This window comes from Aythya marila (genome assembly GCF_965140915.1).
Source record: "Aythya marila genome assembly, chromosome: 5".
Classification (NCBI taxonomy): domain Eukaryota; kingdom Metazoa; phylum Chordata; class Aves; order Anseriformes; family Anatidae; genus Aythya; species Aythya marila.
In genome coordinates this window covers 31,640,182-31,659,486 of record NC_139046.1, presented here as the reverse complement: position 1 = coordinate 31,659,486, position 19,305 = coordinate 31,640,182, and the positions used below count along the sequence as shown (strand labels likewise).

The following is a 19,305-nucleotide window of genomic DNA, read 5'->3' as shown; positions in this document are numbered from 1 at the left end:
CCCATCCAGCCTATCAAGGGGAGTGCGAATGCAGAACATGGGAATGCATCAAGAAGGTGAGATATTCTGCAGCAGGGCCCTTAATACTACTGAGTCCATCCAGCTGCATCCCCTTGGAAGCAACTTCTGCTGCTTACTCCCGTCTCCAACCCTCTGCCACCCAACAAACATCTGGGCACACAGGCTGTGGTCCCACCTCACTTACTCTGGGCACAGGCATGGCTGCTGGTCTTGCGGAAGCCAGTGGGGCAGGCACAGGTGTAATCCTTGCTGCTCGGCAGGCAGAGATGCGTACAGCCCCCATTGTTGGCCCCACAACGGTTTCTCCCTGCTCAAGTAGCCAAAGACAAAGACAACCACACATAAAGCAAAGAGTAAAAGAAAAGAGGAAAAATACCAGCCAAGATACAAAGTCTCACACGGATAACATAACTCGACTTATTCTCAATGAACTTCTGTGTAGATAAGACAATAAACTAAAGCACTAACTCCACTTGTAGGGGTTGATCTGATAAAAAAAAAAAAAAAAAAGCTTTTAAATCAATCCACTTGCCAAGCAGATTACAGTAATTTAAAAAGAATAAGGGAGGTGTCGGTCATTACTAGTGCCCACTTATGATTCCTGCACTTCCCTCCCATCCCCTTCTTCCCCCAGTTGTTCTTAGTACACGAACCACAACTTATTTCTCACTGGCGAGCATCCACTCCCAAGCGTCAGCAGGGGGAGCTGAGGTAACACTTAGCTCTGTCTGCTACTGGGGGACCTAAACTGAACTGCTGGATGAAGCAGGTGCGGTGGCAGCTCTGGACAGAAGTGGAGGATGTGTCAATGTCCTGGGTTCAGGCTTGCCGTCTCCCTGCTTTACAGGGTGGGTGGCAGCAGATCTTCCAGAGGCTCTAATAGGTCTCTACTCCCTCTGCAGTTACCTGCTGGCTGGCGCTGAGGATGCAGCGTGTGGATGTCCATAGGGAAGTGGAGTTTATTCCGGATGATCTCCTGGTTCTTGCCTGTGAATTTGTTGGCACTATTGATGCTTTTGGTGTGCCAGTCTGTCCAGTACAAACTGTCCTCAAACACGGTGATAGCAAACGGGTGTGGGAGGCCTGTAATGGATGTCCAATAAAGGGATTTAATTATTCTCAACAGGAGTCAGGCAAGCACAGAGGCAAGGGAACTCTTAGCACCACCCCATAGACATTTCCACAATCAACCTGTTCAAATCCACCTTAAACTAACATGACAGAAACTTCCTGTCCATTAATGTCCAGATAGCGGAGCTCATCTCACAGCAGTGACAAAATTCATCCCACGGTAAAAACACAACAGAATTCACCTACAAGCAGGTGGCTCTGAAACTCAGGTTAACATTCTACTACTCTTCTTTACTACAGAGAGCATTCCCTGTACCCAGCCCCGTTATTTACCTTGGCTAATAACAGCTTTCCTGTTCCGCCCGTCGAGGTCAGCCCTCTCGATGACATGGTGCTTGGCATCCACCCAGTACATCCGATGCCCTGCATAGTCGATGGTCAGTCCGTTGGGCCAGAAGAGGTGCGTGTCCGCAATGATGCGCCGATTAGAGCCATCCATGTTGGAATACTCGATGCGGGGAGTGTTGCCCCAGTCAGTCCAGTAGATAGTGCTGGAGGAGGCAAGGAGAAACGGGTTAGAAAACTCATGTCCCACGTAATGCACACAGCATCACTTCCTATCAGGGCAAAACACTGTCGATCCTGTGACCTCAAACGTGAGACCTGGGCCACAGCCACGGAAGAAGCAACAGCCAGCTGTTGAAATCTGGAGGCTCCAGAATAGGACTAAGGCTCTGAAAGCCCTCAGCACCTCAAGGTTTCCCAAACTGCTGGTATCAAATAAAGGGCTCGAGTCCAAAGGCAGCCTTAGTGACCAAGAATAGGGTTTTTATTGTCCACACAGAAGCACTTGCATGGAAAGCTCTCTGAGGTCTTAAGTTCTCACTCACCCCTCCATAGGATGAAGGGCAATCGCTCGGGGTTTCTCCAGGTTCTGCCACAAAAGCACCTTCCTGTGAGTGCCATCCAAATTTGCTACTTCAATTCGAGATGTCCCAGAATCTGTCCAGTATAGTTTGTCATGGATCCAGTCAATAGCAAGTCCACCTATCTCCAGGGGAGAATTAAGCACAGAGTGAAATCAGGAGCAGACTTTGCTTGGAAAAATAGTTCCCTTTCCTTCTTAGCTTCAGGGAAGTCCCAGTTCAGTCCTCCTGTCTTCTACGCTGTCAGATGAGATGAATTCCAGGGAGACAATCATCTCACACCCAATTCCATCCAACCCATCCGTCCCCTTGCTCAGGGAGATGCACTCCATTTTGAACTCTGGGTACCCACTTTTCTCCACTCACCCATCCCTATTCTCACACCACAGATAGCGCCCAGACCTTTGTCTTTTTTGTGGTGACGCACCTGGGCTCTCCAGCCCTGTGGAAACCACTTCTTCCACATTGCTACCGTTCAGATTGGCCCTCATTATGCGATCCAGAGTGACATCAGACCAGAACACCAGCTCCTTGCTGTGGTGGAAGTCAAGGGCAATGGCATTTTCCAAGTTGTTCAGGAGCAGCGTATACTCTGAGCGATGAGGCAACACTTGTCGGATATCAATTCGGTTGGCAAAGAGCAGCACTGGCTCTGGCCCTGAGGATAAATGGGAAGACAGCATTAGAGTACTCTGACAGGGTCCTGCCTACCATTCCCTTTGCTCTAAGTTCCACAATGTTGTTTTGAAGTACCAGCAACAAGAAATCAACGCCCAAGTGCAAAACGCCTCAAAGAGCTGTTTCCATAACCACAATACACAAACTTAACTCAAAATCTGGCAGTTTTAAATAAATGTTTGCCAAGAGCTTTGTCAAGATGCGATCATTCCAGGCTCCATCTGAGCTCACCTCACCTCAGCCTCTGAAGCCATACCACTAGGCACACACTTGGCAGCAAGTTTATAGTTTCCTTTGCCTATATCCACCTCCCAGCCATATAAACACACATGCTGTACCACACCTTCTACCACAGCCTACTGTCACAGCAAAACATGACATAGTTAAAGTATGCCTCAGCCAGATATAAACTCAGCAGATACTTCTGCTTAAAAAAGAATTGAAGTTCTTTGTTGATTTCATTAGGGGAATTCCTAATAATATTCCTAATTTACGTAACGGAACTCTTAATTCCTCATTTCCTACATTAGGGGAGCTGAGAAGTTAAGTTCTACAAATGTATATATGCCCTTAAAAACAGATGTCCATAGAGCAGCCACTCACAACATTCAGAACTGGTGACCAGCATCAAAGGTTAAACCAGAGCAAGGACATGTGATGCAACTTCACTGACAAGGAAGGATTGAGACGCTTCCTAAACAGAGACAGGATACTAGTTTTGTCCCATGGTCTGGGTCACCAGGAATGACAAGAAACTACAAAAAGCAGACAAAGGCTGTCCCAGTGGCAAGGAAAGAAATGACAGAAATATCTCTCCATAGTCAAAATCACAAAGTTTCCACACATTTTCACTGACAACCTAGGCATATCTAATAAAAATCCAGGTACTTCCTTGTGTCGCACATTGGCTCAGTGAACAGCATAATGCTGCCAAAAAGCATCAGAGACAAAGTTATGAGAACAACATGTATGTATCAACACACATGCACCAGTGTAAGGTTGAATTCCTCTTTACCTAGAGCTTTGCAGCTACGTTTGTCAGGTCGCAGCTCGTAGCCTTGCTCACACCAGCACTGGAAGCCTCCTTCACTGTTGGTACAGCCTTGGCTACAGTAACCTTCTTCAGCACATTCATTCACATCTGCATGTTACAAAGGGAGAAAATTACCATTATATCATCAACAAGTCAGGCAACCTCACTGACAGGTTGCTTCTGCTTTCATGCTCTGATTTGCAACCTATCGTAGCCATCAACTCCAAGCACATCAAAGCAGCAGGGAGGAGGCTACTGCTCCAAAAACCCACCTTGGCACGATCGTCCATCTTCCAGGAGCCTGTAACCTGTATGGCAGGTGCACTGCACCATCCCTCGTGCCATCTGGCACTTCTGAGCACAGCCACCGTTGTTGACATTACAGTTCTCCTCCCCCGTTCGTGGACCTGCAAAAGCAATGCATGAAGATAACTAAGCTGAAACCGCAAGGCAGCTGCTTGTGTCCTCAGCAGTTAGGCAGCAGCCACACTTTAGAATAGGCTAAGCAACACAGGGAAGACAAACTGTGCTGGAAGCTGCCCCTTTTCAGTCAGAACTCTCCCCTGCAGGCCACAACCAATGGGTATCAGCCCTTCCCAAGATCTGGACAACAAAGCTCAGAATAATATGGTTTGGGATTTACCATCTCTGCAGACAAACTTTGATACCTGAAAGCATAATCTTCTCCCCATTATTCCCACTCCACACCATGCAATTGGCAAAACCACAAAGGTCATTTTCCTCAGTCTTCAACCCACACACTCTCCCATTAACACAACCCAGGCTTTCTTCCTTGCACGCATCCTTCAGCAACACCAGACAGACTCCCACACACAGTGCCTCCATTTATATTTAAGACTTGTCTTGGAGTCTGTTATTGACTTACGGCAGTTTTGATGTGGGCTCTCATCACTACCATCTCCACAGTCATTTGCTCCATTGCACAGCTTTCTCTGTCCAATACAACGCCCGTTCCCACAGAGGAACTGGTCTGGGGCACACTGAGGCGTCCCTGAAATAAGAGGAAGGAGAAAGTAAACACCAGAGCTTACTGATTCAACAACAGTCATGGTAGAGAAAAGGACACAGAACACTTTCTAAGATTTGTTACAATCTTTATATATGAACACAAATCCATTACTTCCTCTTTCCTTGAATTCAGCTCATCTTCCACTCCTTACTGCTCCAAATATCTTCATGCTGATTCAGAGGCCTGTGAGCTCTCCTCCAGACCGAGTCCAATGCTGCTATATTGGGAAGCTCTGCTATTTAATCACTCTCAGAACGACTTCAAGGTCCTGGCTTAATTCCCTTTGGTTCCAGATTCCACAACCCTCCTCAGCATGTGTCAGAGTGGAGTCAGTTCTTCACTTTAATCATCTGAGATGCCACCCCAGCACGGCTATGGATCTTAAGCCTGCCTAGGAATGGGCGTCTTGTCCAGCCCTAACTGCACTGTGACGGACTTGGAATGAGATTTACATGCATCACTGAAATCTGAGCTCAGGCAACAGGATTTCACACGAGCTACACACTTCAACTTGTGCTGTTGGCAGGAAGGCTCTACAAAATTCTTGTAAGTAAAGTAATGCTATTTGTAGGGACTCTGCCAATCTAATTGTGTCTTTGTCAATAACAGCACTGTCCTGTTGCCTCTTATTTCTTATACCTCTCAAGCTGACTTTGTCAGTGGTTTCCAAACCATCACCCTCTGATAATCCTAGGAGTGTAACAGGACAATACAGTTATCAGCAAAGAAACAATTAGATTGGCAGACTGCCTGCAAGCAGAGTTGAAAAGGGTAGTTGTGAGATTATCAAGTACAAATAAGAACTAACAGACACACCAACCGGGAACATAAAAACAAATCACATACGGATTCACTTCTCAGAGAACAGAAATACTTTTTAATAAAGGATTCCAAAACTTGGACTGCATTTGTCATAATGAAGACAAAGATTCTTACATCAGCTGATCTCCTAGTGTTCTAGGAATTTTCTCCCTATAGCCAATAAAAATATAAATCCAAGAACTGACACAGGTTTTTAACTTGCTAAAGACATCAAGACAGTGCACTATTTCTCATTAGATGAGCCAGTACTTCTGCTGGGACTAGAACCCCTCAGTTAATTTTTACCTGACGACTATCACTGTAGACCTAATGCAGAACTGCACAACCAACCTTGTGGTGACAACAGTCATACTCTACCATCTCGGGTTTCGTTTGGAGTGGGGAGGTTGAAGTTCAGTGGCTCTGGAAGTTTGATTTGGCTTCTGGGCTGCAACAGTTCTTTCAGTATTTGTTTAAATATCTTGGTTATCAAGATAAGGCAATGGGTTTACCGGTTTGTCTAAGCACAATTGCTTTTTCCAGGATCACCACCACCTCCTGCACAATGCTATTCATGCCAGCTGACTTATCCAGAGCAATAGCTCCAGGTCCTCTGAGCTCATCTATACCTGTACAACACACACTGCCCTCTCCTCAACAGGCCCAAACAAGGGCTGCAGTTTTAAAAGTCCTTTTTGTCACTCTAAACACAGTTTTGAAATACTCTGATCTAAATAGGTCAGTATACATAGTTGGGCTCTTCTCACTGTGACAAATTCACAGACCAGTATATACTATTCCTCTATGAGGGCTACAAGCAACCTGAAAAAATTAAGAAAAATAGAAGATTCTAGTTATTTCCTGAATCTTACCACAATACAGAGGTCTGTTAAAACCCTCTTCTTTTCCATATCCATCATATAGAAGAATAGCTCTAGGGGAAATGGTTACAAGAAATAGCAAGAGACTGCCTAGAAAATGTCTAAGGCACGGTGAGGCTGGTACCCTTAACCCTCTAAAACAAAAGCTTTATTCTTCACTTTTACAAAATGCCCTTTTTGATACGATCTCCTGTTAAAAGTGCTTGGCAGCTTCATAAGGCAACATGAAAGCTACCCAGAATTACCTAGAAGGAACGAGCCAGACTCAGTCCATTTGACAAGAGTAGGAACTTTGAACTTCATTAATGCTTCCAGGTTTGAATGGAAGCGTCTCAGAGCTTTGTTGTAATTCATAGAGTATGGGCAGGATAGGCATATACAGGGATCTGACACCTGACCAGAAAACACCACTACTTAGGTTAGTTTAAGCACACAGACCAGCGCGTGTTTGCAAGTGTAGAAGACAGTTTACAGATCTCATACTCTGGGAAGCACAGTAAGTCGAGGCTTAACTCAAACTATCCAAAAGAGATCTCACTATCTGTACCTCCAGGATAGAAATGTTAGCTATAAGCAGCAAGGCAGCAGGCCAAACCTGTATTCTCACAGTTCTCCTCATCACTGTTGTCAGAGCAGTCATCTTCCCCATCACAGCGCCAGGACAGACGGACACAGCGCCCTGATTTACAGCGGAACTGGTCAGCTGTGCACATAGATGTAGCTGAGGGACCCAAAAAAAAGAGAAAATTAGGTGAGCAAGAAGGATCAGAAGAGACCTGTTTCAAAGATAACACTTCCACATATTCTCTTGCATCCACAGAAACAGAACACTCCCACCAGTCCCCAGCACTCACTGCAGTTCCTCTCGTCTGACTGGTCATCGCAGTCGGAGTCTCCATCACACCTCCAGCCAGCATTAATGCACAAGCCACTGTTGCACATGAACTCCCCAGAGCGACATGGCTGGTGAGATGCTGTGGAGAGATTAAATAAATAAATAAATAAATATGGAGCAAACTCAGACCTATGGAACATCCCAGAAATCTCTCAACACCACATTTATGCTCCACTATAGTGGAACTTGGTCCTCAACAGATCCCTCCTGGAAACTGCTTTAATTCCTGCATGCAGGAATGTGCTGACTACACAGCAACCCCCATCACTACTCTCGCTGTCTTGAGTTAAAAAATTAATAATCAAAGAATCAGCTTATGTGTGACAAATTAGATAGCTGTCTCTCCAGCCAATGCAAAATCCATTTAGGCTTGCAGGTCAGAAGCTTGGACCAGTACCACTCTGCACTAACTTACAGCAGTCAGATTCATCAGACCAGTCCCCACAGTCATCGTCGCCATCACAGTGGTAGATGTCCAAGATGCAACGTCCATACGCACACTGGAACTCCTCCAAGCTGCAGGTGGCAGCTGGAACATCTGATGCTAACAAGGGAATCAAACAAAAAATGCCTAAGGTAAAAGGGCACAATCCAGTTTAAATGCAACCTTTCTCCATCTAATAATGCACTAGCAAATATTCAATAGAAAAGCGTTGGAAATTACTAGCCCTTGCTGCATAGCTTTGCATGGCCTGTATCGCTGAGAACTTGAATGCTGTTTGTGCTTCACTGAGGGGCAGTTTAAAGCTATGTACAAACAAAACTGTGCAGTCAACTCACTTAAAAAAAAAACAAACAAACACAAAGGGGTTGATGAGAAAGCAACAAAAAGGATCCAAGAGTGTCACCTTCCCTCTTACGCTCAAGATACTATCTATGTCTTAGTGCCCTGTATAAAGGTTTGAAATGTTTATTAAACCTTTGAAAGTCAGGTATAAAAACAAAGCTACCTTTTGGGGTAGCTCTATATTAAGGACTGAGGCACATCACAATGCAAAGCTAAAATATGGCATGATTCCTTTAAAATTTTAACAAAAACAAACATTTGAAGACCAAAGGAAGCAAGCAGCAAGGTGCCCGCTTCTGCACCTGACCTTTGAATTTTCCCCCCTCCCTTTCCTCTCAAGCCATTGCTAAAACAAACCGTGCCTTATCAGTTCGGAGCACTGGCGGGCAGATGACCCTAGGCAGAGCCCAACAAACTTGCAGTCAAGGATTTGCCCACTGTTTTCTGTTCAGCAGTACACTACGTGGGAAGTGATGAAAAATCTAAGTCCCACACAACAGAATCTGACACCTCTTCTCATGCTGTCCGGAGAATGAACTGCATGTTTCAGGCACGAGTCTTTCAGCTGAGGAGGTCAGAAAACAAATACACTCAGCAAAAGGGAAAACAAAGGCTGGCAATCAGGGACCTGAACTACGCCTGCCTATCCAACCTCAAGTAGTGGGCAGAGCCTCCAGGCACATAGTAAGAGCTCCAGTTCAGCCAGTATCCAGTGGCTAGTTACTAACGTGTGTTACTAGGTGTGTTAACCTGTGCCTCACCTAAGCAATCTGAAAGTAGCGTTTGGGCCTCCCTGAGGAGAAAATGAAGTTGATGACTTATATTCTCATGTAGCACAATTATACATCCCATGCCATCAAAAAAAAAAAAAAAAAAGTGTAGTCCCACATTGTCTTAGATGAAGAATGAACAGGACTGGACATAAGGAAAAGTTGACAGCCACACTGAGTAAGGTAAGAGAAAGGGAGGCAGCCAAAATGAGCTTCTTAGTGAAGTTCCTTACTAAAACGCTTTACAGAGAAAACTGCCAGCCACGATTTGAGAAGCATTTCAACTCAGAGGAGCATGGGCATGAATTCAGGTTGCCCTTCCACCTGCATAGGAGGCAAGGTTGAAACATCTCTCCTCACTTCCCCAGAGCCTATTCATGGCCTGCACGGAATCAACAGGCAAGGGAATGAGAAAGGAGAGAGGGGTAAAGGCGAGGGAAAGAGGCTGGCTTCCTTTTAGAGCCTTTTCCCAGCTTAGAAATGTTTGCAGCCCCTGGCTTGCTGCCAACTCTCATTATCTGGAGAGATAAAAGACAACTCCCCCATGCATCCACTCCCCTGCCCTTCAGGAGCTGGCGGCCCTGATCCCCCCCTCCTAGAGCTTTTTGAAGTTTCTTGCTATCTAGAAGAAATTCTGCAAAATGCCTTTGAAAGCAGGGTGGGGGAAGGGACCGCTGAAACTTCCACAGACACTAAATGTGCTCAGAGACATGGCAGAGAGCAGTGGGGGTTAGGAAGGGACATAATAGACTCCTGTTCCACTTGCCACAAGCCCATGATGGTGGAGGAGAAAACTGCTGTGGGTTCTCACACCCCCACCTTCCCCCATCTCCATCAGTCAAATCAGCTTCCAACTAATTCATCCTATCAGCCCTTATCTGACGAGGTCCTGAGTAAAGCATCTGAGTGAAGAGGGGTTGGGCAGGCAGGCAGCCCTTGCAGCATGCCAGCTGGGAACATGCGGTCCCTTAGGATGCTGTCAGTGGGCAAAGCCCCCCAGGAGATTTCAGGCAGGAATCAGACAAGAGAATAAAGGAGGGAGCAGTTTTCTCCCCTTTTTCTCTGCCCTCCAGCTCTTACAGTTTTATATAGAGCTCTATCCAATGAAGCGTAAGCCCCCTGCTCCGAGTCAAGATCATATATCCATGGGAAGCAACAGAGAAGCAGCCAGGAACAGCCTAAGTATTTCTGTGAGGTAACACAAGAGGCATACCATCCTCCTCTCATGCCCTCTGGGGTAGACAACGGAAGGCAGCCTAGCTGCCAGTACAGGCAGGACTAACTCGTTTCTGATCTCTGCTGCAGAAAACGTGCCAAACCCCAAGACAGGAGCAGGTCCAAAAGGCTATTTCCTGTGGTTACAAAGCAAGGAGAGCACTTACGGCAATTCTCTTCATCAGAACCATCCTTGCAGTCTGTGTCACCATCGCAGAACCAGTGCTCAGCTATGCAGCTGCCATCACTGCAACGAAACTCCTTCTCCGAGCACTTTCTCATATCTGCAAAGATAGTAATACAAACAAAGCCTTGTCTTTTCTCAGAGTACCCAGGAAACAACCACACAATGCTCCTGAAGCTCCTAGGGCACTGACAAACAAGACTGCTCGTTAAACCATACATTTCCATGTCATGCAGTGCCAGGACAAAACTGTCAGTGCTCATTTAACAGACACAGAGCACTGGATTTGAAAGGAATCCATGGGTCTTCACAATTGCATGTGAAGGAATAACAAGCCTCAAGTGATTTTTGCCTGGCAAATAAGCCACACAACCTGAAATCCCAGCCAGCCATGGGAACACAATATCCCATAGGCTGGTCCAGATAAGCCAGCTGTGAGCCCTTGCCACGCTAAGAGGACCCTAGAACTGCACAGGTGGGAGCCTGTGCGATGCCTTTTCAAGCCCTAGCAGGGCAGGCAGCCATCACTGTCATTCATGATATTGGCAGGGCCACTACTCACCACATTGCTCATCGCTGTTGTCTCCACAGTCGTTATCTCCATCACAGTGCCATAGGCTGCGGATGCAATATCCATTCTGACATGAGAACTCATCTTCCTCACACTCCCGTGGAGCTGCAGGGACACGAAAGAGAATAAGGTGAAGACAAGGCAGTAAGATTAAGCTTAGCAAATGCCAAACCTGTGGCGTGTCACAGATCGAGCATCCTCCTCCAAGGAGGCTACTTAATTGGAGAGTTCATTTCCCTTATCCTAACAACATCAAGATGGCCACTGTGATATTCCCCGAACCTTTCTCTTCCACTCCAGCTGCAAGTTGCTTGCACAGTGGGCTCTAAAACCTGAGAACATGGGTTGGAGGAAGGACCTGGAACAGAATAATGGAGCCACCCACCCTGGGCTGGCATTCTTGCACAGCCCCAAGCGTGGTTCAAGTGAACACCACAAGAAAAAAAGGCAATGCAGGCCTCTTTTTTTAAAGCAATTAATATGGCCTATCATTACCTAACAAATACTTTGTCAGAATTGTACCTCCACCTTTTTTTCCCACAATACCAAAACTACCTTCAAAGGAAAGGAAATGTTCATTGAAAAGGGAGAAATTTCAACTTTCTCTTCCAAACTCTCCAGTACTTGCAGCCTCATTCCACTCTTTGCCAGTCTTCTACAAAAGCTTGTCTGCAGGCCAGTGAGGAAAAGAAAAAGGGACTGCAAAATTAGCACCTGAGGACCTTAATCCAACCGAAACCCTCCTATGGTTAAGTGCTAGTCTGGACAACTCCCTAGGAGTCTCTTATTCTCAGAACCTTGCCTTTTTCCTTTCATTAGTCTCCAAAACTTTTGATCACACCCTTCTCTACTGTTGTCTTAAATATGAGGGCTTTCCAACCTTTTCTGAAAAACAGAAGACCAAACAGACCCAGACCTAAATAACTTTTTTTTTTTTTTTATGAAAAGCTTTGAAAAGAGACTGGAAAACCAACCTTAGTCCTACCACCCAGAGTATAACAAGGATGTCAGATCCCTGGACCCTGCTTCCCAGCCCTCTGCCCGGAAGGCAAAGATCAGGGCAATGCTGATCAAAAAGTGAATTCATTAGCATGCAATCATTGCATAAATGGCTAAAATGACACGGAATATTTTACAGCCAATAAATTTATTTTTCTTGTTCCTCCATCAGAGCCACTCTGGAGCACTACGCACCCAATTTCTGTAGAATTCAAGGACTGCAGAGTGATGCTTATCGAGCAGCTGCAATCATCTCAAACAGGCAGCACAAAATTTTGCTTCTAACTGCAGCCTGATGTCAGCCCTAGCAACCAGTGCAGTTTCAGAGAATCTGAAGCTCAAGGACTATGCAGTGTGCTGGCTCCCTGGCACATGTTGCCAAGTACAAACTGGATGATCTGTTGTGAAGAAGGAACGTTGCACCCCCTGACCACCTTTTGCTAACAGAAGCCTACCACAAGTAAACCTCATCCACAACACCAAGTGTAAAAGGAAGGGGCTGAAAGCTGCAAGGGCTCAGGCCAAATTCACTTAGTTTTAGTAAGCTGCAGAAGCACAACAGCAGTGCTCACAGCTAGCAGCCTGCCATGGCAGCTCTTCTGAAGATGGCAACCTCATACGGCAGCAGTCGGTCAGCTTTCAGGGTAACTGGTCTCTGTGTGGGGAGCATAACTACAGCACCTTTCTCTCAGGGAGCTCAGTTTAAAGGGATAGGATGCTGGGGACAACCCAGCACAGCAGAAAAGTCAGACAGTGGAACCTGAGGCCACAGGAAGTCAGCCAGACAGGCAGTTCAGTTGGATTTGGCAGGGGTTAGGCGTTTCCACGAACAGGGGAGGACATGAAGCGCTCAGCTCGGGGAAGTGCTTCATGGGACATTAACTAGCAAAGCTGCAGGGCATAAGCTGTTCTCCAGCTGGACAGAGCAGCACCCCCTCCCCCAGGACACACATCTGAACCACAAGCCAGGTGCCAATGGGGGAGGGCTTACGGACATCAGGTACACATCTCTGTCAGAGGCAGGATATAGCTTATTGCAAGCCAAAGGTCTGCCTCAGTGGATAAACTCTTAAAATCCTGTAACAGAGTGGGCTAACTTTCCTCACCCATGGCAGGCATGCAGCATGACTCCCTCCCCTCTGAGAGGTGACTTACGGCAGTCCTGTTCATCAGAATCGTCCTCGCAGTCGTTGTCTCCATCACAGACCCATGACCGGCGGATGCACTTCCCGTTGTCGCAGTGGAAGTCCAAGGGGGAGCAAGTGGGCAGCACTGCAAGAGCAAAGAAACACCTCAGTATGGAGCTACAGCCAGCTTCCTTCCTGAAAAGAAGTTCCTTCCCTCCTGATGGGAGAAGGCTCTTAGAAACAAAAGACATGAAATTTCAAGTCACAAGGAAGAGCTCTGCCTCAGAGGGGTGGCAGGATAGGTCTGCAGTTTGTCAGCCTTTCCTCCCCAGAGGAGCACTGACCTTTCCACAATAGAGTAGCCATCACAATTCCCCACTGAGTTCCTTTTTTCTCTTTCATCCCTAAGCCTGCTATCATCCCATAATGGCACTTGTTTCATAACAAGGAAAATTACAATATCAACATTTTCCTGCATGCTTCCCAGTACAGTCCATCCTGTTTCAATTACCCAGTGAGTTCTTTAGGATAAAAACCATCAGAAACAATGGTTTGGGGAACAGGGTTTTGCAAGGCACATGCCACAGGAAAAACACATGAAAAGTGTGTTTCAGCTTGGGGATTCTGCCAGCTTTTTTTGTCTAAATCTGTGAGGAGAAGCTTAGAGGCAGGAACCCATTGCTGAGGACAAATTCACTGTGCCTTGGGTATGGGCAATAGGGTTCAAACCCCGCTAAAGGTCTCCGGAAGGGATAGAGGGAGAGGGTGTATGGGACACTTGTCTACACAGGACTCTGCTGGCAACGGAGTGGAACCACAAATCCACAGCATTCAAGGCGGCCCAGAGCCACAAAGCTGGAATTCACGGGGGAGCATCAGCTCCGTCCTGCCCCCACGGATGAGAGAAACCCTCAACCCCGGGGAGGTTCATGCTTTTAAGTGCTGCCAGCTGTGGTGGGGAAGGGGCTGCAAAAGACCCCGCTCCTGACAGGTGTGTTCTCCGAAGTGCAAGGTTAGCTCAGCGACGTGAAGGAGAGCAGGCTGCAGAGGCCAGTGCCTGAAACCCTTTCATCCCAGCCCAGCTTGCCGACAGCATCTCCCATCTGTCACCAGGGGCTCAGCCCTCCTCTGCTCTGCCTCTACTTCTTCCCCTGACAACGCTGTCCCGGGGGTGGGGGCGCAAGGCTTAAAAGAAGGTGAAGACAGCAGCCACACACACAAGGAGGAGGATTTAATAAGGAGAACAAATAGCCACATTTTCTACTTTCCCAGCTTCCTCACCCCTCCATTTCCACATAGGCCAGGACTGGTGCCAGTGCCCTGTGTTAGCAGTATGGATTACACTGCACGGAATCACTCACAGCTCTTTATAGCACACCCTCCAACATTTCATACCGAGTGCCTGGCCCAGAAGCCTCCCAACCCTAAGAATACACTACTGCAGCTCAATTCAGACTGGCTGTAAGAGTCTAAGCACGGATGTGGATCACCTAAGCCACAACTCTGTATTTGACAGGGCGTCACCGCTGAACACCACACTTGATGACAAAATACAGACTGTGGCACCGGCCCTCAGGAAAAGGTTCATCCTATCACATCCACGACGTCTTGGTGTAGGTATACGCTCAGATCACACTCAGCCACTTCCAGGCCTCAGAGAGGTATGCAGGAGGCACACAGATCTGTATCGCCACCCTCACGGCTCTGACAACACCCTAGTAGTCCGGAGGCTGGCCCACTTCCCTACCCTGTGCTTTCTCTGAGCAGCCCTGTGCTGCTGCATCAAAGCGAAGGAGGAGAGCCTCCTTCTTCCCCAGGGCAGATAGAAAGGGGAAAGAAATCCCAACTCTGCTTCCGAACAAAGCCAAGGCAGATATTTGGATTCAGAGAGCCAGCCCCACAGATCAGCCCTCTCTCCCCCAAGTGCAGCTCCCATACATACTTCACATGCTGAGCAAACCTTCCCTGGCCTCAGCTGCAGTTTCAGGACTAAGACCATCCCCCCAGCATATGCTTTTCTGTCTGCTCTGCCCAGTCCCAGCGTGACTAATCACCAAAGGACTGCACAGGAGCCGCCTGGAAGGGAATTTGCATGCTGACTCTCCAGGGGAGAATTCTTCAGGCTCCCAGAGGGTTAGGCCATTAGCACTGGTTCAGAGCTGATACCATTATCCCATTGAACTGCTGCATCCCTTCATGAGGTAACAACACAAAATGAAATTCCACCCCTACAGGGAGCAGTTCAGCCAATTTCATACTCTCCCTTAAATATAAAAATTGAGCTGCAACCACAGGGGAGGGGGAGCAGGAGCAGGGGAAAGAGAGCAAAACACAAACTGCCACATACAAAGGAGGACCTAATTCCCACCCTAGCAGACAGCAAGTATGTGCCAGCCCAGACAACACCAGGGGGGAGATAAATCCCCTTCCAGAGGAGCTCTCCTTTAAAGGAGGAAGGAAAATGGAAAGAAAGAAAAAAACACTTAAGACAAAAAAAATAATGAATGAAGGCTGATGTTTCATAAAGCTTAGGAACCACCAATGGGATCGGGCCAGGGATCTGTGTAAATTTGTAACCTGAATCTAATAATGTTCAGAAACAGACGCTTCAAAAGGCAAACGCAGGAGATTCCAGGAGCAGCTTTTGCGCAGGGGCAGCCTGTCCCTATCCCCTCTTCCCAGCCCTGATCCTCCCAGCCCATGATCCCTTCTCCCCTTTAAAAAGCAAGCTGTCCTCACTGAAACATTCCTGCATGTCTTCCTGTTAGTTCTACACACGTCAGCTTCAGTCCCACTGTACAGCCCTTTGTTCTGGGGCTATTATTGTTCAGCCCTTCTGTTAGTCATTTATTTCTTCATATTTTGAGTTCTCTTCCTATGGAGTTAAAGCTGAGGGCATATCATTAGTCCAGAGGATAAAATTTAGTGCTGTTGTAAGTATTTCTCCCCAAATTGTTTGAAAATTAAAAAGTTAAGAGGAAATTTAAAAGTTAAGGTGTCACGCTTCGGAAAACACATAGTGCAGGGTATTCAAACAACCTCCACTATATTTTCTTCTGCCATCATGGAATACCTTTACAATTTGCTAAGGGATTTTACTGCTTTAACTAACTTTAAAAGCCACGCTTCCATCTTCTTCCTCCCTCAATTAGAAGAATACATGGCTACACCTGTGAAACATCAAGGATTCCTTCCACTGCCAGAGAGGGAGAAAGAGTGGATTATCAAACTGGATTAGCAGCCAGAAGCCTGGAAACAGCACACCTATATTTGCTCCCCAGCTTTGATAGCAATTATTGCATGACTGTGGGACAGTTCTAGCACTTCAGCCCCACTTCTAGCGGGGGTAAAACTAAGGACATTTATTACTTCCTATGATAGCTGCAAGGCCTTCATAGGCAGTTTCCACTGATGAGAAACTGTTAGACTGCACTAACATGGTTTTACCACTACTAGAGCAGGATCAGGCATTTAGGCACTGCAACGGTAAACGCAACTAAGCCTCAAACCCCTGCCCCCCCCTTTCCCTACTCAATTCTCTCCGCATTCGTGCAAAGCAGCAGTATTTTTCTTGAAAGGAATAAGCAAAGGCAAGTCCTAGGATGGAGCTGAAGACAGACAAGTGGCACACGGATAGGAACTAACCTGCTTCCCCAAGCAGAGGGAACAAGCACAAGGAAAGGGAGCGTGCGGGAAGAGCTAAGCGGGCCAGCGACAGCCTAAGAGAGCACATCTGTCAACTTGCAGTGAGCAACACAAAAAGGCCTTTGAACTTCCAACCATTTCCCTGAGCTCATCCCTCTGCATGGTCACACTGGACATCATCCAATGTTTCAGCAAAGCTAGGTCTATCGTAGGCCTGCTATTCCTCCCCCTCTCCCAACTCCTATTACACAGGGCACTCTTTTATGGCCAAGCTGAAGGGGAGGGGGAAGAGCAGGGGGAAAGGGAAGTTTATAAGGTGAAACGCAGCTTCAATCACGTCCCACTAGCCTTTGAACACTTTATCCCTGTTGCCTGCAGTGCCCAGGTTGCTTCGTGCCCAAGGACAGTGAGTGACTGGTGCTCAGAACTGGATCACAGCAGGCTGAACAATACGGTTTGATTAGACAAACCCTCAGTCATACAAAGAATGAGGAGTTAGTTTAAATATTAATTACAAAAAGTTCATGCTACCAGTAGCCTGACCCTCAGCTGTACTCATATAGCTACATGTCTGTATGCACACAGATTTCATCAACTGTTTTTTGGAAAGTCTAGTTCCAGAATAACAGAAAACACTTTCAACAGTGCTGTCAAACTGTATTTACGCACTTTGCTGGTCAAAATTATAAGAAGAAAGAGAAGAAAAAAGGGTATCAACACCCAATCTTCCACCACCCTTCAATCAAAAGGGCTATGCCTGAGGGGCACTGCATTAATTGGGATGCCCTTTGATGCCTTTTAAAGAAAAAGCAAGCCCAATAAAATAATAAAGCATGAAGTAAACTTTACTCACAAGAAATACCAGATATGGAAGTGGTGTCTTTTCAACAGAAACCATAAACTCAGTTTAGCCAAACCAGAAGTTTAGAAGCAAAGCTTCACCTAAGCTCTTGCATCTGAGCCCCGGACTGGTGATTATGGAGAAGGCAGAGGGAAGACTATTTTTCTAAAAAAAGTTTCCATCAGTTTCAGTAAAAGGCCTGGGATATTTTTATCCTCACATCATCACAGAACACATTTGTGTGGGACTGGTAGGTGTAGTAGCTATACTGTTTCTGGCAACAAAGAAAATCTACTGGACTTGAATGTGTTGTAGCTCAACAGGAATTACGTGAAGTTCCCAAATGAGATGGAAACAGAAGGCTACTTTCAGTATGCTTTAAGGTAAAAGAAGTAAATTCTTTTTCAGGCTCTTTAAATGAAATAGCATTGTACAACAGCACATGCAGCTCGGCAAGCATGTCTGAGTTCCATGGAGCGACACATTTACAAGCTGAGGAGGCACAATACAGATGCTAAATTCAGAGTAAAATGGCTCTGTTGGGGGATGGTTAGGACAGGATTTGGCGTATCTTATGAGAAACAGAACTATTTATCAATCCTCAGGCCAAGTTTACTCAGTTGTCCTTTCACCCTTGCCACAGGAAGTAAGACTCATTCACACCACACTGGACTTCAAAGTACATATAGAAGGGCAGAATGAAAACCATTCCTCTTCTCGCACGCAGCTTTCGTTAGGGACAGTCCAAAGTAGTCTCTGTTGGCACAAGGCAGGAAGGCAGCTGAGCTACTCTGGGCATGTGTAGCGAAGGCTTCCAAGTCAGACACTGTCAGCAAGCCAGAGAGCTGACACCAAATAGAGAAAGTCTATGAAGCTGGCATGACAGCTGGTAGGTTGCTTATTACTATTATTACTACAGGACTATGGCTTGTAAACATGATCTGGAGCAGGAAGCAAACATGTCACGGAATAATTGGCTCCTGTCACAGCAGGGCTTCAGATTTGCAAGAAAAACAGTTCCCGTCATAGCCAGGTAAGCAGAGGCAGGACTCTCCTGAGAACTACAGGAAAACACCTACAAGAACCAGGCAGTCTGAGGACATCAATCCAAGCTGAAAATATTTATAGGAAAAAGTCAGTCAGTCTGGGATGTGTTGAAAAGATAATGGTTGAGGAAAAACCTACTGGAACTGATTCTAAAAATGTCAGTTTGTTGTACAGTTTGCAACAGAACACACACACAGAAAAAGAAAACAACACTGAAAATTCATCTCAGAACTAAAACATCTCACTCAAAAGGAAGAAACTGTCTCTGCCCATGCTTTCCACAGGTGCAGCTCTCTCACTGCTGAGTATCTTGCTTTCTTACACATGGTTTGTTTGAAGTTACCTGTCACAGTTAAAACATTCAGCTTTCACAAACACAAGTCACAAATGGTATTCTTACTGCAGCCGTCTTCATCACTGTGGTCCCCACAGTCATTGTCTCCATCACACTGCCACTGAGCAGGGATGCACGTACATTCACCGAAAGCGCTGACAGCACATGTGAAGTGATTACGTCCACAGGAGCATTCGGTGCTACTCGATACACCTGCAAAGGAACAAAAGGAAAAAAGATGTTTTGAAGACGTGGCTCTATTTTATGGTACACACATTAAATACAAACTGACATTACAATTGTTCTCCACGTACACACTCCGTGCACGAACATACACTCTCCTGCAAAGAAAAGCATTCATCCCTCTCACACTGCTGAAATAGGAGATCGAGCACTATCCACAGTTTCCTGGAATGGAGCTATTTGAAGACAACAGCAAATAGCAACCT

The 19,305-nt window shown here is 46.4% G+C and overlaps 1 protein-coding gene across 3 annotated transcripts in view; it reads right to left on the bottom strand.

Moving 5' to 3' along the window:
- Positions 1-19,305, bottom strand: part of LRP4 (LDL receptor related protein 4) — a 75,337-nt gene that overhangs the window by 18,280 nt on the left and 37,752 nt on the right. For 2 of the 3 annotated variants that reach the window (XM_082760991.1, XM_082760993.1), the window contains exons 2-16: positions 18,923-19,069; positions 13,018-13,134; positions 10,855-10,968; positions 10,276-10,392; positions 7,752-7,880; positions 7,296-7,415; positions 7,037-7,162; positions 4,616-4,741; positions 4,002-4,136; positions 3,712-3,837; positions 2,446-2,676; positions 1,983-2,139; positions 1,426-1,643; positions 928-1,104; positions 206-331 (exon numbers count right to left, since the gene is read on the bottom strand). In XM_082760991.1, the coding sequence (XP_082617117.1) occupies positions 206-331; positions 928-1,104; positions 1,426-1,643; positions 1,983-2,139; positions 2,446-2,676; positions 3,712-3,837; positions 4,002-4,136; positions 4,616-4,741; positions 7,037-7,162; positions 7,296-7,415; positions 7,752-7,880; positions 10,276-10,392; positions 10,855-10,968; positions 13,018-13,134; positions 18,923-19,069 (2,166 nt within the window). The remainder of the gene's footprint in view (positions 1-205; positions 332-927; positions 1,105-1,425; positions 1,644-1,982; positions 2,140-2,445; positions 2,677-3,711; positions 3,838-4,001; positions 4,137-4,615; positions 4,742-7,036; positions 7,163-7,295; positions 7,416-7,751; positions 7,881-10,275; positions 10,393-10,854; positions 10,969-13,017; positions 13,135-18,922; positions 19,070-19,305) is intronic. The other variant, XM_082760992.1, reaches the window with a different exon arrangement.